Source organism: Mustela lutreola, chromosome 2 (genome assembly GCF_030435805.1).
Source record: "Mustela lutreola isolate mMusLut2 chromosome 2, mMusLut2.pri, whole genome shotgun sequence".
Taxonomy (NCBI): domain Eukaryota; kingdom Metazoa; phylum Chordata; class Mammalia; order Carnivora; family Mustelidae; genus Mustela; species Mustela lutreola.
The window spans coordinates 22,175,772-22,202,544 of NC_081291.1; the positions used below are offsets into that span (position 1 = coordinate 22,175,772).

At 39.4% G+C, this 26,773-nt stretch overlaps 1 protein-coding gene across 17 annotated transcripts in view; it reads right to left on the bottom strand.

The window, feature by feature from the left end:
• Positions 1-26,773, bottom strand: part of SFMBT1 (Scm like with four mbt domains 1) — a 120,825-nt gene that overhangs the window by 42,968 nt on the left and 51,084 nt on the right. For 14 of the 17 annotated variants that reach the window (XM_059161166.1, XM_059161160.1, XM_059161164.1 and 11 more), the window contains 2 exons: positions 11,272-11,426; positions 4,372-4,466 (listed from right to left, as the gene is read on the bottom strand). In XM_059161166.1, the coding sequence (XP_059017149.1) occupies positions 4,372-4,466; positions 11,272-11,299 (123 nt within the window). In that variant the 5' untranslated portion in view covers positions 11,300-11,426. Of the gene's footprint in view, positions 1-4,371; positions 4,467-11,271; positions 11,427-12,261; positions 12,334-26,773 lie in introns of all 17 variants that reach the window. The other 3 variants (XM_059161169.1, XM_059161168.1, XM_059161158.1) reach the window with 2 other exon arrangements.

The following is a 26,773-nucleotide window of genomic DNA, read 5'->3' on the forward strand; positions in this document are numbered from 1 at the left end:
ACATCTCTTATTATGTTTTTCATTTCTTAGATTCCCACTTGACTCTAATAGTGTCCATCTCTACTGAAAGTCCTTTTCTATTCACACATGTTGTCCATCTATTCCACTATAGCCTTTAACCTATTACTCATAGTTATTTAAAACTGTCTGATAGGGGTGCCTGGGCGGCTCATTGGGTTGAGCCTCTGCCTTCAGCCTGGGCCATGATCCCAGGGTCCTGGGATCGAGCCCCACACAGGGCTCTCTACTCGGCAGGGAGCCTACTTTCCCCTCTCTCTCTGCCTGCCTCTCTGCCGACTTGTGATCTCTGTCAAATAAATAAATAAAATCTTAAAAAAAAACAAAAACAAAAACAACTATCTGATAGTTCCAACATCTGGACGTTATGAGTCTGGTTCTGTTGAATGCTTTGTCTCTTGACAGTTTGCTGTTTTTCTCTTGCTTCTTCATGTGTCCCATAATTTTTGGTTAAAAGCCAGACATCATACGTAGAATAATTGAGATTGAGGCAAATAACATTCATGCCTGAAAACGGGCATGTTTCTTTTTAGGCCTTAAATTTGAGGGAGAAGGTTAAGTCAATGTAGTTAAGGAGTGGAACGGGGTTTGGGTTTTGTTGTTGTTTAGTTACTCACAGTACACTATAGTCTCCAAGATACATCAGCATTTTTTATTTAAGGTATAGGCTCATTTTCCAGGTGGCTTTCCCTCCCTCAATATTTGCTGCTCCACTCTCAGACATAGGTCTTCTCTGTGTAACTGCATCTCAGAGATCACTTCTCTCTACACTCTTGTCTGTCTCCTACAAATAGACCTTTGTTACCCAGTATTTCCTCACTTCATAGTTGAAGACAAGCAGGAAAGCACATTCTCTGAGATTCAGCCTCAGTCTCAGTCAGGTTCTGTGTCCTGAGTCTTAGGAATAGGAACTTCGGGGCGCCTGGGTGACTCAGTGGGTTAAAGCCTCTGCCTTCAGCTCAGGTCATGATTCCAGGGTCCGGGGATCGAGCCCCACATCAGGCTCTCCGCTCAGCAGGGATCCTGCTTCTCACCCTCTCTCTGCCTGCCTCTCTGCCTACTTGTGATCTCTCTGTCAAATAAATAAATAAAATCCTAAAAAAAAAAAAAAAGGAATAGGAACTGTAGGGGTCTCGATTGCTCCAGCTTGTATTCCTACCCTCCTTCCAGGAACAAAGGCTTTTACTTCTTCTGTCCTATCTCCAGGATGCAATGGATTTCACCTGCATCCTGGGGTTAACAGGGTTTGTATCCCCTCCCCTAGCAGCTTAAAGGTTTTGTTCCAGAAGACCCAGATAAAGCTCAGTGCCTTTTCCAAAACTGGTACTGCTTCCTCCATGTACCATACATGTACCATAAGGAAAACTGTTTTACTATCTTAGATGCATCCTCCTTGCAAATGTGGTTTGGCCTCTAATTTCTTCTGCAGCCCTATCTTCCCACCCTCCTTTATTCCAAACTGGGTCCTGTAGAACTCTTGCCAGCGTTTTAAACATCCATCTCCATTGTTCTGGAGATTGATCTGAGTTCTACCAGCTTTGCCTATGATCAGCTATCCACCAGCACCGCTTCTCCAGCATCTTCCTATACCAGTGCTTGATTTTCATTGTACCTGGCAGCCCTTCACAATATACTGATTCAAGCTTACAAATATTTTCTGTATTTAACGATGAGAAAGGACACATCTATTTTTCATTCTCCTTGTTGCTTTGTCAAAGAGGAGAGGTGGAACCATTTTTAAGACCCAGAATTTTGGTCAGAATGTTTGTCCTCCATTTTCACTTTTTTTTTTTTTTTTTAAAGATTTTATTTATTTGAGAGAGAGAGAGAGAATGAGAGAAAGAAAGCATGAGAGGAGAGAGGTCAGCGGGAGAAGCAGACTCCCTGCTGAGCAGGGAGTCCAATGTGGGACTCGATCCTGGGACTCCAGAATCATGACCTGAGCCAAAGGCAGTCGCTTAACCAACTGAGCCACTCAGGCACCCCCATTTTCATTTTAGTATAAATAAATAAGCTTGTATAAATACATATCAGATTAGTAATAACATTTAAAACAAGAATTCAAAAATATTACATGATCACAAATAGGCTTTCCATGTTAAAAAAATATTGAAATTGATTATGAGATTAGTCAATATAAAATGAAATCTTTACTTAAAATACATAAATCTCACCACTTCAATTTTAGAAAGACATAAATGAACTAAAAAATAGAAAGGAAAGGGGTGCCTGGGTGGCTCAGTGGGTTAAAGCCTCTGCCTTCAGTTCAGGTCATGATCCCAGGACTCTGGGACCAGAGTCCTGGGATCATGCCCCGCATCGGGCTCTCTGCTCAACAGAGAGCCTGCTTCCTCCTCTCTCTCTGCCTATTTTTGATCTCTGTCTGTCAAATAAATAAAATCTTAAAAAAAAAATTAAAAAAAAATAGAAAGGAAAATAACATGACTGAGTTTTTACAAAACAAACTGAAAATAGCAGGACTCTTCAGCTTATAAAAACACTTTCTTTTTTTTTTTTTTTTAAGATTTTATTTATTTGACAGACAGAGATCACAAGTAGGCAGAGAAGCAGGCAGAGAGAGAGAGAGAGAGGAGGAAGCAGGCTCCCTGCCGAGCAGAGAGCCCGATGCGGGGCTCGATCCCAGAACCCTGGGATCATGACCCGAGCCGAAGGCAGAGGCTTTAACCCACTGAGCCACCCAGGCGCCCCATAAAAACACTTTCAAGAATATGGTTCAACTTCCCAAAGTCAAACAACTCCGAGTGGGCATTGTTGCCTTCCCAAACCCCAGAACAAAGAACTCCGCCCTGTTGAACACTGCTTTGGACTGAGTTGTGTCTCCCCAAAATCCATATTTCAAATCCCAACTCCCAATGTGACTACATTTGAAGACAGCACCTTTATGAAGGTAGGAAAGGGGAAAAGAGGCCTAGGAGTGGAGACCTGATCCGGTAAGATCAATGTCCCTATATGAAGAGACACCAGAGGGGCTGCTCTCTCACTCTCTGCCATCTAAGGACACGGTGAGGTGGCTGCCAGCAAACCAGGAAATGAGTTCTCACCAGAACCTAATCATAATGGCACCCTGATCTCAGACTGCCAGTCTCCAGAACTGTGAGAAAATACACTTCTGTTGTTTAAGCTACCCAGTCTACAGTATTGTGTGATGGCAGCCCAAACAGACTGAGACAAACATGAAATCAACAGAATCAAGTATTCTATATTTTAAGAGGGAGTGTAAGTGAACAGGTTAAAAAACTAGATCTCAATATAAACTATTAAAAAAATTTGGAGTATTTTCTTACCTTCTTCAGGCATCACACAGGGCAAATACGTTGCCAATGGACTAACAATTTAACTGGGCTATTATGGCACAAAACTGTGCTGCAACAGCCACTAATCTGACCCACTATATGACACTACTCAGGTTTCTGCTCAACATGAGAGAGAGCAATAATGTTACTGAAATTAATCCCAATATGCAAGCCAGTGGTCATAAAACAAAGTGCAAGAGGGGTCCCTGGGTGGTTCAGTGGGTTAAAGCCTCTGCCTTCAGCTTAGGTCATGGTCTCAGGGTCCTGGGATCAAGCCCCGCATCGGGCTCTCTGCTTGGCAGGGAGCCTGCTTCCCCCCCAACTCTGCCTGCCTCTCTGCCTGCTTGTGATCTCTGTCAAATAAATAAGTAAAATCTTTTAAAAAAGAAGTGCAAGACAATAAACCATTTTCTTCAATTATAGAGGTTCTTCAATTACAAATAAAATATTATTTTTTGACAAAAATAAAGCAATATTCTTGACTAGTCAAAAAGACAAGTCCATGGGGTGCCTGGGTGGCTCAGTGGGTTAAGCCTCTGCCATCGGCTCAGGTCATGATCCCAGGGTCCTGGGATCGAGCTCTGCATCAGGCTCTCTGCTAAGAGGGTGACTGCTTCCCTTCTTCTCTCTCTGCCTGCCTTTCTGCCTACTTGTGATTTTTGTCTGTCAAATAAATAAATAAAATCTTAAAAAAAAAAATAGACAAGTTCTGCACTGAATGGCAGAAAACACACAAAACCGAAAAAGATTTTAGAATATGTCCAGGGAGGCCTAGCTGGCTCAGTCAGTAGAGCATGAGACTCTTGATCTCCGGATTGTAAATTCAAGCCCCAAGTTTGAGTGTAGACATTACTTAAAAACAACATATTAAAAGAAATAAAATATGTCCAGTTTTCCTAATGAAGGGGCCAGGAGGAGGAAAAAGCACTCAAATCCTTTCAAGTGCTCCAACGTAAAATAACTCTAAAATCTCTAATAATGGTACCGTGGGACAAAGGAATGGGATACAGTCAGTAAAACAAATACAATCACTGCTTACATGTTTAAAGGATCCATAGGGAACTGCAGTGGACCCGGTCTCTTCTAGATAATCTTCCCAGTTTAATTCCACTTCTTCCACACCAGATCCAGCATCTGGAATTTAAATCAAAACAAAAGGAAACAAATGAGCCCCAATTAAAGAAAACTCAAGGTATAAAAACATAAACTTAGTAACCCTAACTTACACAATTTACTTCACAAGTTAATTGATTTCACACACAAAATATTCACGTGCACTTTTTAAATGGCGGGATCCCATACTGCATTGATTATCGATGAATCCCAACAGCATGGAAGTGTTACATGTTGTCTCCTGCTGGAATCCATCAGGAGCTCACTCAAACGCATTATATAAAGCTGGCGAGAGTGTAACGATTACAGTCACTCTGGACTACTATTTAATATCTAATGCCAACTACTTGACAGACCTAATAGGCATTTCAAACTTGAATTTTCAACCTGATTCTTCCTTAGTACTCTCCAAATGAGTAAAAGACATCACCAATCTGTATTTTGGCTCAGCCCAAAAATGTCGAGTTATCCTTGCTTTCCAACTTTTCTTTCACATCTTTCACATCAAAACCATCAGAAAATTCTATAGGTACCACCTTTAAAATATATCCCAAATCTAACCACTTCCCATCATTTCTATTGCTCTCTTTCTCTAGCCCAAGACCTAACCACTATATATTTTACCTTTGAATCCCAATTATTAAAAAATCTGAACTCTTGGGGAGAGTGCAAAGGCCCCACATGGTCTGACCTCTGGCTACCTTCCTTGCCACTTCATCCCCAACCAGCCTCTTTGCTCCCTGCACTCAAGTGACCCTGGGATTCTTACTATTCTCTAATCATGTTCAATCCTCAAAGTCTCCTCTGCGTTTATTTCCTCAGCTCAAAGACTCATTCCCCAGTGTCATTCCCAGCTTCATTTCATTCAAGCCTCTCCTCGAACATCCTCTCTCCAGAAAGGCCTTCCATCAGTACTTATCTAATGCAGAAAACCCAGACTCTAGTTTCATTATCTTAAAGGCATTCATTTCTACTTGACAGTGCACCATACATCTTTTTATCCTCCCCATTAGAAAATAAACTCTGTTATTTCAGACAGGACTTTGTGTTGGTCGCTCCTGTATCTCTGTCACAGCACACTCAATAAATTTTTTGTTGAGTAGGCAAAGATTCAAATATTCCAGAATCCAATAATCCCAATTTACATAAATTCTCTAAGAGCAGGGTTTTGTTTCCTGTTGTATCCCCATTGCCCAAAACAACGCCTGCCACTAGAGTTCACAATGAATAGGGGCTGAATGAGTGCACCCTAGGGGAACCTGAGCTTCAGACAAACACAAGGAGGCAAGTACAAGGACGCTCACCACAGCACTGTGTGGAACAGCACCAGACAAAAGCAATCAGTAGGAGAAGAGACAGATTACGGCAGTTCTTCTACAGCGAGTAGTACTGTATAGCAGATGAAATGAATGAACTAGTTTTGGCATAGATAAATCTCAAATAAAACCCCACATCGAATAAAAACAGCAGGTGCAGAATGAAAAGCACAAGATACAGTTTAGACTTCAAAGGAAACTTCGCAGTATCTCTTTATAAACGCATGCATATTAATAAGAGTATAAAAAACAAAGATGGGAAGACGATACATCGACTTCCAACAGTGCTACCTTTGGTGATGAGAGGAGAAAACAGGATTAGAAGGGAAAAGAGGCTGAAATTTTTCTTTCAAAAAGAAAAGGGGGGGGGGACAACACATGAAAACATGTTTAACATTATAAGGTAAATGCAAATCAGAGCCACAATGAGACACACCTCACACCCCCTAGAATGACCATTATCCGAAAAAGCAAAAAACAAGTGTTAACAAGGATATGAAAAACTGGAATCTTTGTGCACTGCTGGTCTGGGAATGGAAAATGGTGCGGCCACTGTAGAAAACTATATGGTGGTTTCTCGAACAATTAAAAGTACAATCACCCTATGACCCAGCAATTCCACTTCTGGGTACCTACCACAAAGAATTGAAAGCAGGGACTCAGATGTTTATACACAAAGGTTCGTAGCAGTAACAGTCATAGGCGCCAAAAGGTAGAAGCTACCTAAGTATCCATAAATAGATAAACGGATAAATAAAAGGTGGTACATACATAAAATGGAACATTACTCAGCCTTAAAAAGGAAGGATATCTTGGCACACATGACAACACAGATGAACATGGACACGACGCTAAGTAAGCCACTTGCAAAAGGACAGATCCTGTATGATTCCACTTCCATGCAAGAGCTACAGCAGCCACACCCAGAGAGACAGAAAAGAGAACAGGGGCTCCCAAGGCCTGAGAAAGGGAGATGGGGAGTTACTGCTGTGTAACAGGTCCAGAGCTTCAGTCTGGGAGGATGAAAAAGTGCCGGAGATCCCCGTAGTGATGGTTGTACAACAATGTGAATGTACTTCATGCTCTGCACTGTACACTTCAAAATGGTTAAAATGGCAGACTCTGTATTAAGGATATTTTACAGGATGAAAAAAATGGGAACAAATATTAGACAATGATAACATTAATTCTTCACAGTAGGTAACACCAGTGTTTGTTATATTGTTTTCCATTCATTTTTATCCATGTGTGTTTGTTATATTATTTTCCATTTGTTTTTAAGTGTTTTTCCAATTTTTCACCAGAAATGTAACCAGCCAAAAAAGACTAAATTGGGAGCATCCTGGAAGTATGGGTTAGTAGAAAGTCAATTTTCATTACCAAACCATAATAAGGCTGAACACTCATGGTCCTTAGCTAGGAGGAACCTTCTCCCTCAAACAGCATGCTAACTTACAAATAAAAGATCAACAGCAACATTATAAATAATGAATTATAGAACTAAACCCTCATAAATTAAAATCTACTAATAAGCCAAGAAGAAACAAACTAATAATCTGGTAGAAAAATGACCAAAATACAGGAAGAGAGAATTTATCAAAAAGAAATGCAAATCATTCTTAAACATATGGAAACATGTGGAAATTTACTCATTTTAAAAGAAATGTAAATTAGAGGGCCATCTGGGTGACTCAGTCCAAAGTGTCTGCCTTCCCTTGGGCTCAGGTGGTGATCCCAGGGTCCTAGGATCAAACGTCCCCCGCCCCACACCGTCCTGCTCAGTGGGAAGCCTGCTTCTCTCTCTCCCACTCCCCTGCTTATATTCCCTCTCTCACTGTCTCTCTGTCAAATAAAGTCTTTAAAAAAAAAAAAAAAAAAGAAAAGAAAAGAAATGTAAATTGGAACAGCACTAAGGTATCAGATTGGAAATAAAATCCCAAAGTTTGACAACATACTCTATGGTAAGGCTGTGCTTAAGCAGGTAAAGCACAATGACACAAACCTGGTGAAAGAGAACTTGGCAATATCTAGCAAAATACATATGTATTTACCTTTTGATCAGCAATCCCACTTCTAGGACTCTATCCCAAAGATATGCTGGCAAAAATACAAAAAGACATATGTACAAAGCTATTCATTTTTGCAGCACTATTTGTAATACCAAGATTGGAAACAACCCAAATGTCCATCAGTAAGGAAGTGGCTGAATAAAATATGGTATATATATTCATATAGCTGTAAAAAGGGGAGAAAGATTACTACATAATGCTGAGGGAAACATATTTAAATCAAAAGAAAAAAATCCAACTAAAAATGAACTGAAACAAAAATACCTAATTGTTGGTGACATAACCTCAAGGAAAACAGGATTACTTTATGTCATATTAAAATACAGTATCTTGGGGCGCCTGGGTGGCTCAGTGGGTTAAAGCCTCTGCCTTTGGCTCAAGTCATGATCCCAGAGTCCTGGGATCGAGCCCTTCATGGGGCTCTCTGCTCAGGGAGTCTGCTTCCTCCTCTCTCTGCCTGCCTCTCTGTCTTCTTATAATCTCTGTCTGTCAAATAAATAAATAAATAAAGCTTTAAAAAAAAAAAAAGTCTGACTGCAAACCCCAGTGGAATATATTTTAAGGCAAAAACCATAAAGAAATTTTAAACCTCACACTGTTATCTGTTATACTTGGAATGTTGGTATTATTGAAAAAATTACAGAAATATTACAGGGTAAATAAGTGATGATGTTAACATCATTATGAAACAACACAATTCCAAAAAAAAAAAAAGAGACACAAGCATAAAATCAAAGAAGTAAAAGCCCTGCAACTTTAAATTAAAATAGTAACTATAAAATGAAGCCATCTGATTCCTTTCTCTTCAAAAGACGTGTAGTTTCTAGCTATGTCTATGGAAAAGGCCTTATAAGAAATGACAATCTAGTATCAATGAGCACCCCAGCACCCAGACTATGGTCTCTAAATATTATATCCACTGTCCAAAAATAAAAAACACAGTTTTCCTGAGAAATGGTAGATTGTTAAGTTTGGGGCAAAAATGTGCAAGAGTTACCTGGGACCCTTACTACACTAGAAAGCAAGGACTGAACTATCAAAGACACATGACATCACACCAAAAGAACACAATCTGAAAGATCACTCACTGCTCTAGAACAGGGCAGTCTGATCATCAAACGAAGGATGACACCAATGGAATCAAATTCATCATATACGTGTGTGTGTGTGCGTGTGTGTGTACATGTGTGTGCATACACATGCATGCACTTTATATCCATGCATTAACAGTAACATTTAAAACAAAACACTGATCAACTTCCTAAATGGCAGAGTAAGTACTTCAGTGAACCCAGTCTCCCAGAAAAGTAGCAAATCACTGGCTAAAAATGATGAAAATCAACTATTTCAAAGTTGCAAAATTAGCTAATGGCACACGACAAACTGAAAGGTTAACTACTCAAGACAAGCTCCTAGGCTTGGTTAGAGGAGCCGGGTTGTGGCTTAAGTTGGGGCTATTCCCATTCCTCATCCCTCTTCAGCTCAAAAATAGAAATTTTGTTTTTGAAAACACAATAACCACAAGGAAACTCCATAGTAAGCCCCTTAGCAGAATAAGAAGGACAGAGGTAAGAATGACTAAAATTAAAGACAGAGAAAAGAAAAAAATGAAAAGAGTATGGAATAGCAATATAAGATCCAACCCTAGTGCCAGCAGAATCCCAGAAAAAGAAAATGAGAACAGGGCTGAAAAAGTATTTGAAGAAATAACAGGTGAAATTTTTCCAATTTTGGCAAAAACCATAATTTCAAGAAACTAAGAAAACTCCAAACAAGATAAACCCAAGGAAATATGTGCAAAGATACACCAAAAGTCAAACTTCTGAAAACTAAAGACAAAGAAAAAAAATCTTAACAGCAGCAGGAGAAACTACACCTCTCTTAGGGTGACTGGAGGAGAGGGGGTTCCAATGACAGCAGATTTCTCATCCGAAACCATGGAGGCCAGAAAGCACAGGACTTCTCAAGAGATGAGAGAAAAGAATTTTCTACCCAGAATTCCATTTCCAGCAAAAATATCCTTCAATAATAAATAGGGAAATTAAGGCACTGTCAGAGGAAGGTAAAATATTTTTATCACTAGCAGATCAACCCTAAAAAAAAAAATGGCTAAAAAAAAAAAAATTCCATAAATAGAAATGGAATGACAGAAGGAATCTTAGAAAATCAGGAAGGAAGACATCAGGAAGGGACAAATTTGAAGAGTACAAATATTGGAAAATATAATACATTTTCCTCCTCCTTCTGACTTTATGTTCGACAGTTGAGGCAAAATTTTAAGTGTCTGATGTGGTTCTCAAAATCTGTACAGGTAAAGTTTCCACACCTGGCTCAAATTAATAAAATGATGACACCAGCAAAGTATGCTCAGTTATGTATAGATTGTGTTATACCTAGGGCAACCACTAAACAGCCATAGAAAAAGATAACATTCAACAACACTATATACAAATCAAAATGAATTGAAAACCAAATGCCAGAGGGGATGTGAAGAAACCAAATCTCTAATACATTGCTGGTAAGAATGTACAGCCTCTCTGGAAAGCAGTTGGGCTGTTTCATTATTAAACATATAATCCAGTAATTGTGCTCGTGGGCATTTACCCCAGAAAAATAAAATCTTAATGTACATGATTGCTCACAGCAGGTCTATTTGTAATAGCTAAAAACCGGAAGCAACGAAAATGTACTACAGTAGGTGAATAGTTAATCAAACTGTAGTACACCCATGGAATATTACTGAGCAATAAAAGGGAACTACTGATAACATGCATGAATTTGGATAGCTCTCAAGGGCATTATCTTGAGTGAAAAAAGCAAATCTCAAAAAGCCACATACTATGTAATCCTATTTATATAACATTCTTGAAATGACACAGAGATGGAGAGGAGACTAACAAGGTACCTGGGGCAAGAGAAAGTTGGGGGAAAGCAGGGAGTGGATGACGGGTGTAGTAGAGAAGAACTCTTTGTGGTAATGGAACAGTTCCGTATCTTGACTGAGGTCATGGTTAGGGGAAGCTACATGTGATCAAATGACAGAGAACTACATATACTTTGTACATAGGTCAATTTCCTGGCTTTTATATTGTTCTACACTTAAGGAGATGTAACTAATGGTAGAAATGGGTGAGGGGTACACAAGGACCTGTTAGTACCATCTTTGCAACTTCTCATGAATCTGTAATTATTTCAAAATCATTCAAAGTAACTATCAAAATTAAATTTTTTAAAGATCTCTGTTCAAAAAAGTTACATTATGAGTTCAAAAAAGGTACATTATGAGTACCCCCTAGTGCCAGGTTCTCTGCTAGGGACAGAGAAAGAACTCACATCTTCAAAGAGCTCCCCGTTCAGTGGCAGAAAGACAAATTGGACAACACAGGTAAGTAAGAGAATCCTGCACTATGAAAAAGGAATTCTCTTCAGCAAAACCAATACCTGCATCCAGCTGCTGCTCCCCGTTCATTTCCACAGAACATGGGCTGTCTCCTCCCCACGCAAAGGAAAGGCCTTATGGTTCCGCTCTGATCTGAAGATTACTCGTAGGTCTCAAGCATCAGCTCAGTGGGCATCCAAAGGTCCAAATGAAAGTGCTGGAAAGTCAAAAAGAACACACAAAAGCCTGAAACCCAAGTGTAGTGTACTCATTCATAAGACCTGGCACTGCAGTGAGTGGGGAGGGTTCATGAAACAGACACACACTGGCAGAATAGAGGGGATGAAAGAAAAAATGGGTATCTTTCCTAATTTTGGAGACTGTGTATGTAAATGTGAGAGTGTGTGTGTCTATCTGTATATGCAGAGACAGCACTATCAAGATCTTGATATCTAAAAATCACAACACACTAACACGTATATGAATCACTCTTTAACCCTTAGCACCATGACTCCTACCCACAAAAACTCTAATTCCTAATGAATCCCTGAAGGAAAAAGGTAGCTTTCAAAGCTCTGTCTTATCCAATGAATAAGATTAAGGATATATTATTTTATCTAGTTTTTCATTCCACTTATCTAGGCTATTATGCAGAACCAACAAGCATCAACTACATTAGTCTACAGTTACAGTTATAAAGGGAACCTCTCCAAAATAAGCTTGGAACTCACTTATTTTTATTTATATTTTTTAAAGATTTTATTTATTTGACAGAGAGGAAAGCACAAGTAGGTAGAGGGAGAGAGAGAAGCAGTCTCTCCAGTGAGCAGGCAGTCCAAAGCAGGGCTCGATCCCAGGACCCTGGGATCATGACCTAAGCCAAAGGCAGCTGCTTAACCAACTGAGCCACTCAGGCAACCCAGAACCCATTTACTTTTTATAATCACATACCATAATTTCCCACTTTAAAAAGCATGTAATTCCACAGGTTTGAGTAAATTTACAGAGCCGTGTAGCTACCACTATATCCAGTTTTATAATATTTCCATTACCTTGAAAAAAAATACTTCATTCCTACTTGCAGTTCCTCCCCATCCTGTCAAGGACTTGACCTTCCCAGGGCTCTACAGCAAGGAAGTAAGATAACCAGGTTTCAAACCAAGCAAAATGTCTATATCCCATGTCCTCAAGCAAGTATTTTACTGACTCTCAATGGGAAGCCACTGAAGGCTTCTTTAAGCATAGAAAGGAAATTATCAAATCTGTGTTTTAAAAAAGATCACTCTGGACCCAAATAGAGAAAGCATAAGGGAATGACAGCAAAGAAAACAGGCAAACATAAAACTTCCACATGCCAAAAGACATCATAAATAAAACTCAAAGGTAAGAGAGTGTATCTTAGAAGTTCTCACCATAAGAAAACAGATTTTTTTTTTTAAACTATGTATGGTAGTGGATATTAACTAGACTTATTTTGGTGATCATTTTGCAAGGTATACAAATATTGAATTGTTATGTTGTATACCTGAAACTAGCAGAATATTATTTGTCAATTATATTTTACTAAAAATAAACAAGACAATGGAGATTGGTGAAAGTATTAGCAACATATAATGGGTTCGTTTCCATATACAGGCTCCTATAATTCAACAACAAAAAAGAAAAAATGGGCAAAATAGGTAAGCGATCCACATTAAAAAAAATCAGAGTTAAAGCTTATAAAAATGTGTTCAATCTCATTAGGAAGAGGAAAGTAATTTTTAATTATATATGACTTTTTCACCTTACAGACTGGTAAAATTTTTAAATTTTATTTATTTTTTTAAAGATTTTATTTATTTGACAGACATAGATCACAAGTAGGCAGAGAGGCAGGCAGAGAGAGAGAGAGAGGGAAGCAGACTCCCCGCTGAGCAGAGAGCCCGATGCGGGGCTCGATCCCAGGACCCTGAGATCATGACCTGAGCCAAAGGCAGAGGCTTAACCCACTAAGCACCCAGGTGCCCCCCAGACTGGTAAAATTTTTTTAAACTAAAAAAGTCCATTGTTGGCAAGGAAGGTGGACGAATGGGAGAACTTCGGAGTACAGACTTTCTGGAGAAGAATTTAATGAAAAATTTTAACTTACAAAGATTTAAAAGACACAAATTCTTTGAGCAGTGATTCTGGTAGTGAGAATCTTTCATACAAAACACATGTGTGGGCGGCTTCATAACAGTGATGCTTGCAGCAGTATTATCGTTAATGGTGAGAAACCAGAGACAACCCATATGTCTACCAAATGGGAATGGAATGGCCACATACATAATGATACACCGATACTAGGAAATACTCCACAATTGTTAGAAAAATTTAGGTAGATCCATAAAAAGCACATGGGAATACTGTCTATACTGCTGAGTGGAAAAAGCAAATGAAGGACATTATTTGTATTAACTTTTTAAAATCCCATGTCTACTCTTTATTTGACTACATTTGTGACTTTTCGTAAAACATTTATTTATTTGAGAAAGAAAGTGGGGGAGGGGCAGAGGGAGAGAAAGAGGGTCAAGCAGACCCTGCGCTGAGCACAGAACCGGACATGGGGCTCCATCCCAGGACCCCAAGATCAAAACAGTCAGATGCCCAACCGACTGAGGCACCCAGGAGCCCCAACGTTTGTGACTTTTAACAAATGACTTAACTCATTTGTGCCAATGGCACCCCTTTAAAAGAGGGATAACAGTACTGTACCTACTTCAGAGGACTGCTACGTAGATAAGACAATCTGTGAACAGCACTAAGCACGGAGTTGACTACACGGTAAATGCTGAATTAATGTTACCTTTATACAATGTTGACTGATTCAAGTTCCTATGGCACTAATGTAGTGCATTACCTCTACAGAGGACATCCTGTCACTTCATCGGGGGTCTGATGCAGCAAAGCCAAGACTACATAAATATCTGTTGGTTCACTAGGCTTTGAAGATGTCATCCACTGCTTATGTTCATAAACTCTTGGAATATGCCAGCATATTTTGTGCAGAGAGCCACCAAGTGCAAAATGATTACACACACACACACACACACACACATACACACACAATATATATATATATATATAAAATAAGTGAAGTTTAAAAGCCAAGGATAAGAAAAGTTGGGAAAACCACAAGTCTTATGAAGCTGAGAGCTAAAGCTGTGATATATTTTTTTAAGATTTTATTTATTTATTTGTCAGAAGAGAGGGAGAGGGAGAAGACACACAAGCAGAGAGAGAAGCACACTTCCCGCTGAGCAGAGAGCCCAATGCAGGACTTGATCCCAGGACCCTGGGATCATGACCTGAGCCCCTGGGATCATGACCAGAGCTGAAGGCAGACACTTAACCGACTGAGCCACCCAGGCATCCCTATTTTTTCAATCTTACAGCATCACTAAGATTTTAACCAATGAATGATCAGTTCAGCATCTTAATAGGATTAGGAGAAATAAACTCATGAAGCCATTTGCTGTGGAACATTTGTAAGATCTTTTTATTGCTGTCTTTCTATGCAACGAAGGGGAAAAAAACAGCAAAATATCTGGGAGCCTAGAATATGGAAATTTAATTCCTTTTTCATTTATTTCCTTTATTTCCTATTCATATTAAATTGCTTTACTTTATTTTATCATTGATTTTGGTATTATAATTCCTCTTGTAGTTACCAGAACACATTAGAGTTACTCATTTAAATAAGTTCTCATGAACTAACTATCTGAACCTTGCTCATCTTATTTAGAATATTTCAGTGAAATAAACAGTGCCTAGATACTTAAAAAGTGCTCCAAGAAGACATACTGAAGCCAGTATAAGATATACTAAAAGCTAACGGTACAAAATAAGCCTTGAGGTCAAACACACACATACACACAAAACAAAACAAAACTGAAAATGAAACCCAGGTAGAATAAAATGAAACTGAATTCACTATTTCATGTTTGGAGATACATCAGTGTAAACCCATGGAACACTTCTGTTTTAACAGCTTTTTTAAAAGACCTAAAAGCCATATGAACAACAACCAGCCTTCATCTTGTTTGGGCTTACATTTGCAGTCCACACCGTAAGCCTCCACTAGCCGGCTTCATGTTAATGCACTTTGTCTTCAAGGATAAGACTAAACACTAAGTAAGAGCATTATGTGAAGAAGTTACAACAACCCAAGAGAGATTTCTGTAGGAGAGAGCCTCCGCCAAAATCATTTAATAAGCCCAACATAAATAACTTTTAAAGCATTAGTTAGAAGAAGGAAAGAAACTCAGAGTGGCTCTAGAAGTTTGTATCCAGTTCATATAGTAGTTACAAGAAAATACTTTAATTCAGGAAGTATTTACCAGGTAGTTAAAAGGAAAATTCCCATTGAAATGTTTAAATTTTCACTCTTGTCCCTCAACTTAACGGATGGAAGCCCAGGATTAATTTCAAGTATGCTGTTAAATATGGTAAATGCAAACAATTCAGCAAATTTTTTTTTTTTTAAGATTTTATTTATTTATTTGACAGAGATCACAAGTAGGCAGAGAGGCAGACAGAGAGAGAGGAAGAAGCAGGCTCCCCGCCGAGCAGAGAGCCCGATGTGGGGCTCGATCCCAGGACCCTGAGATCAGGACCTGAGCCGAAGGCAGAGGCTTTAACCCCCTGAGCCACCCAGGCGCCCCTAATTCAGCAAATTTGATGCTCCATTTTGGGTCTATTTGTAAAGTAAATGCCCTTGACAGCAAATGCTAGTGGTAGAGTCACTATTTTTTCATTCCCCAACAGATGTAGATTTCTACTGGCTTTTCACGCTCCACAACAGTCAATCATTACTCCCTGATCTCGTACACACCCTATCTGACGGGCTACCTAAATTAAACGTTTTGCTTCCATCTGTCAAATGTCATGTAATTTGATTATTAGGGATAGAAATCTTCCATTGTTTCATTAAGTTGTTTATTGCTGTTGTTTTTAACCCACTGCTCCATGTCTAACTAGGGAAATTAAAAAAAATAAAGTCTAATAAAGTCAATCTTAGCCACTCATATCATCTAAATTAAATCTGACCCTAACTTTACTTTTCTATGATTATGTAAACCCAACACAAGGCACATCTATCTCAGTTAAACAAATCAGTACTAATGAATTTATAAAGCCAATAAAAGTTTTAAACAAAGCCCAGAGCTCAAGAATACCCTGAATTTTTTTAAAGGTGACCATTGTCACTAACTGTCAGGAAAATACAAATCAAAACCATCATGATATAGCACCACACACTTGTCAGAACACCATTATCAGAAAGATAAGATAACAAACGTTGGCAAGGATGTGGGAAAAGCGAACCCTCATGTGCATTGTTGGTGGGTATGGGAATTGGTTGCAGCCACCATGGAAAACAGCATGGGGATTCCTCAGAAAATTAAAATTACAAGTAACATATGATCCAGAATTTCCCCTTTGGGGTATTTATTTGAAGAAAACAAAAATATGAACTCAAAAAGATATCTATATTCCCCTATTCACTACAGCATTATTTACAAGAGCTAAGACGTGGAAGCAACTTAAGGGTTCAACTTAAGGGATGAACGGATAAATAATGTGGTATACATACACATACACACATGAAATATTCTTCAGCCACAAGAAAAGAACAAAATCCTGCTGTTTGCAACAACATGGATGGACCTTAAGAGCAGTATACTGAATGAAATAGGTCAGAGAAGGACAAATGCTATATGCTCTCACACAAAGAATTTAAAAAAAAAAATCAAAACCAACCCCCCCCGGCCAACTCACAGACGCAGAGAACAGATGGGTGGTTGCCAGGGATGAGGGGTGGGCAAGGTGGATGAGGGTGGTCAAAAGGTACCAATGCCAGTTATAAAATAAATACATCCCAAATATGTAAAGTGCAGCATGATGACTACAGTTGACAACACTGTATCGTGTATTTGAAAGTTGCAAAGAGAGTAAATCTTAAAGGTTCTCATCATAAGAAAAAAAGTTTTTGTAACTCTATGTGGTGGTGAATGTTACCAAAACATACTGTTGTCATCATTTTGCAATATATTCATATATTAAATCATTATGCTGTACACCTTCGATTAATACAATGTTCTATTTATATCTCAATTTAAGATGCTAAATGATGAGCCAGTATTTTAAAAGGATGTTTTAAACTAACATGAGAAATTTTTAAGTAAAATTCGGCATAAACATACAATGTAATACTACAGGGCCACTAAAAATCGCCTTACAGAAATGTTTTCCTTTCCAATCAAAATCCCAAGAAGGTATTTTATTTTAAAATGCTCATTTAAGGGGCGCCTGGGTGGCTCAGTCAGTTAAGTGTCCGCCTTTGGCTCAGGTCATGATCCCAGGGTCTTGGGATGGAGCCCTGCATTGGGCTCTCTGCTAAGTGGAGAGCCAGCTTCTCCCTCTCCCTTTCTACCTACCTCTGTCTACTTGTGCTCTCTCTATCTCTCTGTCAAATAATAAATAGAATCTTTTAAAAACAAACAAATAAATAAATAAAGCTAATTTAAGGGTGGCTCAGTTGGTTAAACGTCCAACTCTTGGCTTTGGCTCAGGTCATGATCTCAGGGTTATGTGACTGAGATCCATGTTGGTGGGGGGGGGGGGTCCACACTCAGCAGGAAGTGTGCTTGAGATTCTCTCTCTCCCTCTGCTCTTCCCACTACTGCACATGCTCTCTCTCTTCCCTAAATAAATAAATAAATCTTTTAAAAATGTATGAAATAAAATAAAATGCTAATTTAAAAATGTATTTAAAAGATACAAAAATAAAATATCCAATGTATCTAGCTGTACAACCCAGCCACATTTTTGTAAAAGATGATATGTGATGAGGCTAGTTCCTTCTATCAGAATATTAAGATAGTATGGTTCTAGTGCAAGAAAATATACACACATCAATAAAGTAGAATGAGGATGAGAAACAGATGTACGCATACAAGGATACAGCAGGTAATAAAATGGCATCCCATATCAACTGTGAAAGGACGAACACACACAGAGTCTGGAACTGGCTATACATTCTAAGAGGAAAAACACTGCATCCTTACTTCATGCTGACACATAAATAAACTCCGGGTGAATTAAAAGAGCAAACCATGAAAAACAAGACTCCAAACAAATTAAAATAAAACATAAGGGAATATGGTTTTAAACCCTGGGACAGTACAGACATCTTTAAGCAATGAGGCCATAAAATGGAACATTTAAAAACATTTAAAACTTCTGATTGGCAGAAAGATACCATAAACAACTTTAAAAACCAAGCCACAGACTAGAAGAAAATATTTCCAGCATATATAATACACAAAGGATTAACAGTCATAATCACAGAAAGCACCAATAAATCACAGAAATAAATCACAGAAAGCACCAATAAAGAAAAAAAAGGCCAAACTTAATGGAGAAAAAAGGTATGAATAGGAATTTTAGAGAAGAAATGCAAATAATCAATAAACATATGAAAATATGTTCAATGTCAAGGGCTTAAGTGAGTTATTTCTCACTCAGGTTGGCAAAAATAAAAGATTAGTAATATCCAATACAGGTGAAAATATATAGAGAAATGGATGCTGTCATTACTAGTTGAAGAGCACAAATGGCTGCAACCCTTTAGAGAGAAATTTTATTCCATCAAAAATTTTAACTTGGATTCTCTGCAACCACACGATTCCATTTCCAATATCTGATTCAGAAAAATACCCAAAGAAAATAAAGAAATAAGTAGCATACATTTTCAAAGAAAGAGAAGAAACTGTTGTCCCCTCCAGGGCATACACGAGAAACACCCCATGTGTACAATATAAGGGCCTAAATGTGTGCTTGAACACCATCTACACTAAGGGAGAAATGAGGATGTCAACGTCAATCAGTAAGTCAGGACACCTCCCTAATGCGAGGGTTAGAAAGAACAGGATAGTTTCATAGGGACGGAGCTTGTGTTGAGGGTGGGGTGTTCCACAGTTTGGGGACTACACAGTAGTTATTACACATACAGGCATTCCTTGTTTAACTGCAATTCACTCCACTGTGCTCCACAGATATTGCAGTTTTTACAGATGGACGGTCTGTGGCAACCCTATGTCAAGCAAGTCTGTTGGCACCACTTTGTATTTCTGTGTCACACTTTGGGAATTCTGGCAATATTACAAACTTTGTGTTACTATATTTGTTATGGTGACCTATGATCAGTGATTATGACTTGCTGAAACCTCAGATAAGGGTTAGTATTTTTTAGCAATTTTTTTAAAAAGACTTTACTTTTTTATTGACAGAGAGGGACAGCAAGAGAGGGAACACAAGCAGGGAGAGTGGGGGAGGGAGAAGCAGTCTTCCCGAAGAGCAGGGAGCCGGATGCAGGGATCGATCCCAGAACCCTGAGATCAAGACTTGAGCCAAAGCCAAATGCTTAATGACTGAACCACCCAGGAGCCCCTATTTTTTAGCAATATTTTTAAAGTAAGGTACGTGCATTGTTTTTTGGAGATATAATGCTACTGCATACCTGCCAGACTATAAAATACTATAACCATAACTTTTATATATACTAGAAAACCAAAAAATTCCTATAACTCATTTTATTCTGATATTTACTTTATTGGGGTGGTCTGGAACTGAAGGCACAGTCTCCAGGGTATGCCTGTATCTGTATATGTATGTATTGCCAAACACATACAAAACTATTTCTACATCTAGACATATGTATGTGCAGAAGCCCTTAAAATGGTCTGGAAGAATACATCCAAGTCACTATCAATGTTTATGAGACGGACTCAGGTATAGAGCAAAAGGGAATTTTTGCTTTATCTGCACTGGACAAATTTTTTTAGGATGACAATGTATTCGTATGTGTATTTCTGTGACTTAAATTTTTAAGAAAACGCAAATGTATTTATTAAAATGGAAATCTATTCCATTTTTTCAACAAATTTTTTTCAACGAATATTTACCAGAAACCTATGTGTTGGGCCCTGTAAAAGTATTAGAGCTCTGTGAGTGCAGACGGACAAAGACCTGGAGACAAGGAAGGAGACAGCATGCCACGCCGAGGGGAAGGCCAGCGGAGGCTGCAGTGAGAACACACGAGCTGTACTCCCAGAATGGCATGGAGCCGGGGAGCAGAGGCCACAGAAGCAAGGGAGCAAGCAAGACAGGGCAGCAGGAGCGAAGGCAGGCCGACTGCCACTCCAAGACTGCTCTGGGAACACCACATGCCTGCAGCCCTAATGGAACTATGGTATTTACCAGCGACCCGACTCATCTGGGATGGACGACACATGAAGGCAACGCTAGTGGCAAATGTAAAATGTTGCAATCACTGTGAAAAACAGTCTAGTAGTTCTTCAGGATGTTAAACATCAAGTCACCATATGACCTAGCAATTCCACTCCTCGATGTATTTCCAAGAGTACTGAAACCATGTACCCAAAAAACACATACAGGAAAGGTCATGGCATGACTCATAAGAGACAAAAGGTATGAAACACCCCAAATGTCCATCAACTGATGGATGGTAAGTAAAACGTGATACATCTAATACAATGGAATATTATTCAGCCACAAAAGGAATGAAGCACTGATACATGCTATAAGTTAGGTCACTGAAAATATACCAAGTAAAAGAAGTCAAACATAAACGGCCACATATCGGGAGGTGGGTCGGGGGCAGGGACAACCGGGTGTTGGGCTTTAAGGAGGGCACGTGATGTAATCAGCACTGGGTGTTATGTGCAACTGATCAGTCACTAAATTCTATCCCAGTAACTAATAATACAGTATATGTTAACTAAATCGAGTTTAACAAAAAAAAAAAAATTTTTTTTAAGAAAAAAAAAAAAAAAAGGCCACATACTAAATGCTTCCATTTGTATAGAATGGCTAGAACAGGCAAGTCCATCGAGACAGAAGGTAGATTAGCAAGGCTGCCAAGAGCTAGAGGAAAAGAATAATGGGGAGGGGGGGCGCCTGGGTGGCTCAGTGGTTTAAAGCCTCTGCCTTTGGCTCAGGTCATGACCCCAGGGTCCTGGGATCGAGCCCTGCATTGTGCTCTCTGCTTAGCAGGGGAGCCTACTTCCTCCTCTTTTTGGGGCACCTGGGTGGCTCAGTTGGGCCTCTGCCTTCAGCTCAGGTCATGATCTCAGGGTCCTGGGATCGAGCCCCACATCAGGCTCTCTGCTCAGCAGGGAGCTTGCTTTCCCTTCTCTCTCTGCCTTCTTGTGATCTCTCTCTCTGTCAAATAAATAAATACAATCCTTAAAAAAAAAAAAAGAAGAAGAAGAAGAATGGGAAGGCACTTCTACTGTATACAGTTTCTCATGGGGGCATTGAAACATTCGAAACTTAGATTGTCACGACAGCCCTACAACTCTGAATAAAAATCGTTCAACTGGATAGTACACCTGAAACTAGTATAACATTCTCTATCAACTATAAACACTCCACATGGCTGTACACTCTAAATGAATGAATTTTATGGTATATAAAATATTTCTTTATCAAGCTGTAAAAAATTTAAATCACCTGTATTAAGAACACAACTGTGCTTTTAAAATAACATTATTTCTTGGGGCGCCTGGGAGGTGCAGTCAGTTAAGCATCTAACTCTTGGTTTCGGCTCAGGTCCTGGTCTTAAGGTTGGTTTCAGCTCACATCATGGTCTCGGGGTTGTGGGATGCAGCCCCACCTTGGGCTCCATGCTTATCGCAGAGTCTGCTTGTTCCTTTCTCTCCCCTTCTACCCCTCCTCGAGCTCTAAGTTAAATAAATAAAACTTCTAAAAGAACACTATTTTCATTTTCAAATACAGAAAGCAAGAACAAAAAAGAGACAAGAAATCTGGGTACCATTTGGATATGCAACAGAACAAGGAGAATGTAGCTGTCATTGGTTTGTGTTAGTTAAGGGAATACTATGCTTCAACTGATAAATTCCAAATCACACTTGCTTAATCCAAGACATTTCTCAGACAGCAAAAGTGCCAGCAGGTGTTCCTGATGAGCAGGCACCTCTCCTCCACATGATAATTCATCGGCCAAGCACCTTCCACCTCATCGCTCTGCTTCTTGAACACAGGCTCCCCAAACCATCAGGGGCAGGGCTGTCAGTCGCGGAGCTTTCCAGGCTTGATCCAGGCCTTCCACCCACATTCTACTGTTAAAACTCAGTCACAAGGACCTCGTCTGACCTCAAGGGAAGCTGGTAACCAGAAGGCAGCACTTCCCGCCACTAAATACGAGTGTTTAGAATTAGTACTACTACTTTTTGGAACTTCCATTAGTGGATAATATCAGCGATTTTGTTTAAAGAAGGCTCTATGAGTCAACAGTCGTGATACTGATGAACTGCTACGGAACTGCAATTAGTCAATACATATTTACTGAGCACATATTATCCACCATAGACTGTTCTAAGTAAACAGCGTGAAGGAAACCCTGCCCTCGTGGATCCTACAGTCTAGGCTGGGAAGGCAGATAATAAAGTAGAAAGTGCGCTGAAGGACGGTAAAAGGGGGGAAATGAGCCAAGGAAGGAGGACGCGGAGTTACCACTTTCAAAACAGTAACCGAGGCTTCCGTGGCGAGGTGACATTAGCCAAAACCTAAGGGAAATAAGAAGTGGGTATCTGGGGAAGAACATTCCAGACAGAAAGTGCAAAGATCCTGAAGTGGGAGCTCGTGTGGCACTTTCGAGGCCACTGCTGTTGGAGCAGAATGATCAAGGCAAAGATGCCAGGAGATGAGCTCACAGAAGTACCGGGCACCAGATTACATACAAACGTGTAGGTTGCTGTAAAGATTTTGGTTTTGAGGAAGCCACTGGAGAATTTTGAGCAGAGAAGAGACGTAATCTGATCTATCTTTCAAAAGGATCACTTGAGAACAGACTATTAAGTGAGCATGAGCAGAAGCCAGAAGACCAATAAGCAAGATCCTAGAACAATCCTGGTGAGTGCGCTAGTGGCCAGGTCCAGGGTTGGAAAGGTTTCGAGAAGGGGAGCAGGGAAACTGGATGAATTTCTATATTCATATGATAATGAATTTCTGTGAGAGAAAGAGCAGGGTCTGGGCTGATTCCAGTCTTTTGGCCTCCAAAACGGACAGGATGAAATTGCCACTTAGGGGTAAAGTCTGAAGGAGGAGAGGTCTAAGGAAGAAAAAGCAGGGGTGTCAGTAGAAAATCAACCAATATGATTAATTTCTTCATTAATAAAGGTTTGCTCTTTGAGTTTTCAGGAAAACTTTTTACCACAAAAAAAAAGTATAATTATTACACTCTTTATATGAATAGTGTTCCCCATTTATAAGCTATTTCCAAATGGTATACTTCATTCAAGTCTAATAAAAACCCTTCAAGGGGCATCTGGGTGGCTCTGTGGGTCATAATCCCAGAGTCCTGGGATCGAGCCCAGTGTCAGCCTCCCTGCTGCTCAGTGGGGAGCCTGTTTCTCCCTCTGCCCTTCCCCCGCTCATGTTTTCTCTCTCTCTCAAATAAATAAATAAAATCTTAAATGAAAATCTTTAAAATAGCTAGAATAGCTTCTATCCTGATTTCGCACCTTGGGAACCTTCTTGTCAGCTTCAGTCCTGCTCTCACACTTCACCTTTTTTTCTAGGTTTACTGATCTGCCATGAAGGCATTTCGTCACACTAATTCGGTAATTTATGCTGTTTTATTTTTTAAAATCCTAATTTCAAAACCCATAAACTTCCCATTAAAACTTCAAGGTCAATTTTTCCAACCTTCTTTATTACATGTCTTTAAAAAATGTCAAGCATAAATAATTTTTAAAAAACTGATTCATACTATAATGAAGTTGGAAATCTCACACCAACCAATTTATAAATCCTTGATTCACAGCTGTTAAGTACAACCACTTCACAGCCCTGTTTCCTTAGCTATTGCTAATTAATTAGTACCAGAGTACCAAGCACTGTCTCTACACCAGACAACAAGATCACTAAATCATAGTTTTGAAATTATTTTTCACTGTACCAAGATATGACATAAGCATTTAAAAATCAACTCTGTATCTTTATATTACCTTAGAAAAGTGGCAGATCGTTTAGAGTTCAAATATTATCATATTTTTCATGGGTTATGGGCTTTACTTATAGGAGCCAGTTATAGGAGCACATGTTGAAACAGTCAATATGTCTTATTCTGATTAAATAAGGAGGTATTTGATTCACCAATAAGCACTGCCAAAAATGTACCCATTTTAGTAATATAAAATGATTACATGAATATGCTATGTTCAGTTATGAGAAGCCCTGAAACTTCTAAAATCTCCTAGTAGCTATTTCTCTACCTCTTCACGTCAAGTGACAGTTCAGAAACTTCATTCCTACTCAACAGATGCTTGTTACCATTTATCTTAAAAAAAAAAAAAAAAAACTTGAGTACCTACTCCGTATGTGCCTAGCATTTTTTGAGTTATATACTAAATAAAGCACTGCCCAACAGTATATGATAATCGTAACACAAGTGTGAACTATTTTCAAATTATATCTTATTTAAACCTAACCATTCTACTTATCCCATACATGATTCCCCCATTCTGCATATGAGAAAACTGAGGTTCAAAGAAGCTAAATAACCAGTCCACTTATTTTTTTTTTAAAGATTTTATTTATTTATTTATTTATTTATTTGACAGAGATCATAAGTAGGCAGAGAGGCAGGCAGAGAGAGAGGGGGAAGCAGGCTCCATGCTGAGCAGAGAGCCTGATGTGGGGCTCGATCCCAGGACCCTGAGATCATGACCTGAGTGGAAGGCAGAGGCTTAAACCAGTGAGCCACCCAGGCACCCCCAGTCGGTTCATTTAGTAAGCAAACAAGGGCAGCATTTGAACCCCAGTCTGATTCCAGACCCTGAACTCCCCTAGACTTCCAGGTTTTTCTCAGAGCTCAGGTGGTAAGGACAACTGTGAGGTATGCTTATACCACAAAGTGATGGCTCCAGATGATTTATACTCTAGTTCTTTATTATTCTAGTTAACTTATATTTTATATTTGATCTTTATATTCTGGCTCTTTATTATTTATTCAACTTCAAGATTCTATATTGTTCTAGTAAAATGGTGAGTAACCAGGAGTCTAGATGGCACCTAAGTGTTACCATCTGTGAGCTTCTTCTACAATGCTATTTTAGTAGGGCCTTACACTAGATTAGTTCATATGAAAGGATAAAAGCCTAATTAAAATGGGGGCGCCTGGGTGGCTCAGTTGGTTAAGCAGCTGCCTTCGGCTCAGGACATGATCCCAGGGTCCTGGGATCGAACACCATCTTGGTCTCCCTGCTCAGCGGGGAGTCAACTTGAGATTCTCTCTTCCTCAATCCCCCTGTCCCTCCCCCCTTGCTCTCTCTCTCAAATCTTTAAAAAGTATCCCTGAGTTACTGAATACTTGTAAAAAGAAATAGAAGGTCCTTATCATTTTTTAAAAGATTTATTTATTTGACAGAGAGAGTACAAGGAGGGGGAGTGGGAGAGGGAGAAGCAGGCTCTCCAATGAGCAAGGAGCCCAATGCGGGACTTGATCCTAGAACCCTAAGATCATGACCTAAGCCAAAGGCAGATGGTTAACTGACTGAGCCACCCAGATGTCCTAAAGGTCTTTATTCTTTAAATGAAATGATAATCAAACTAATTTCTAAGTGTTTCTAAAGAAAAGGATTTAAAAGAATTTATTTAATTTATAACAGTTCAGGGGCACCTGGGTGGCTCAGTTAAGTATCTGCCTTTGGCTCAGGTCATGATCTTGGGGTCCTGCAATCAAGCCCTGTGTTGGGCTCCCTGCTCAGTGGTAAGTATACTTCCCCTTTTCCTCTACCCTCCCCCATCCCACTCACTTGTGCTCGCTTGCTCTCTCTCTCAATAAATAAGTGAAATCTTAAAAATAACTTTAATTTATGACACTTTACTGTTTCAACCGTTGTACACACCTAGAAACCACTTTCTTCATATCACTGCACGAAATTAAGCCCAGTCCACATTCAACTCTCCAATCTGGTACGGTCACTCCTAGTAGCCCGGTCAGTCCTTTCCTCTCTTCCCCTTGTCCTGAGTCCCAGATGTGCTCAGCACAGCAAAACCCTGTTCCACATAATGGACCCACTCAACCAGTCAACCAGAATCCTTGCTGTCAGGTAACTATTCTGGGCCTTCTGTGTGGCTGTGTGACCCGGTCCTGGCTACAAGAGAAGAGAAAGTCTGCTGGGAGCTTCTGGGAAATATACCCCGATTCCCAGTAAGAGAGGCAAGATAGTTTCAAAATATCCTGAGTCTTGTTAATACCAACCCAATGTTCACCTTGCAATAATACATCCTACAACTCAGGTCAGCAAATACACTGCATTAAAATGTATACAGACCACATATTCTACTTCTCTTGGGGCCTGAAAAACTTCCAGTGCCAGATATGGGTATAACACTGGCATGTAAATTCCATGCAGACCATTTCATTCAACCAATATTATTGAATGCCTATTCCATGCTAGGCTCTGGGCTGGGCAGGAGGGTAGAGTAATAAAT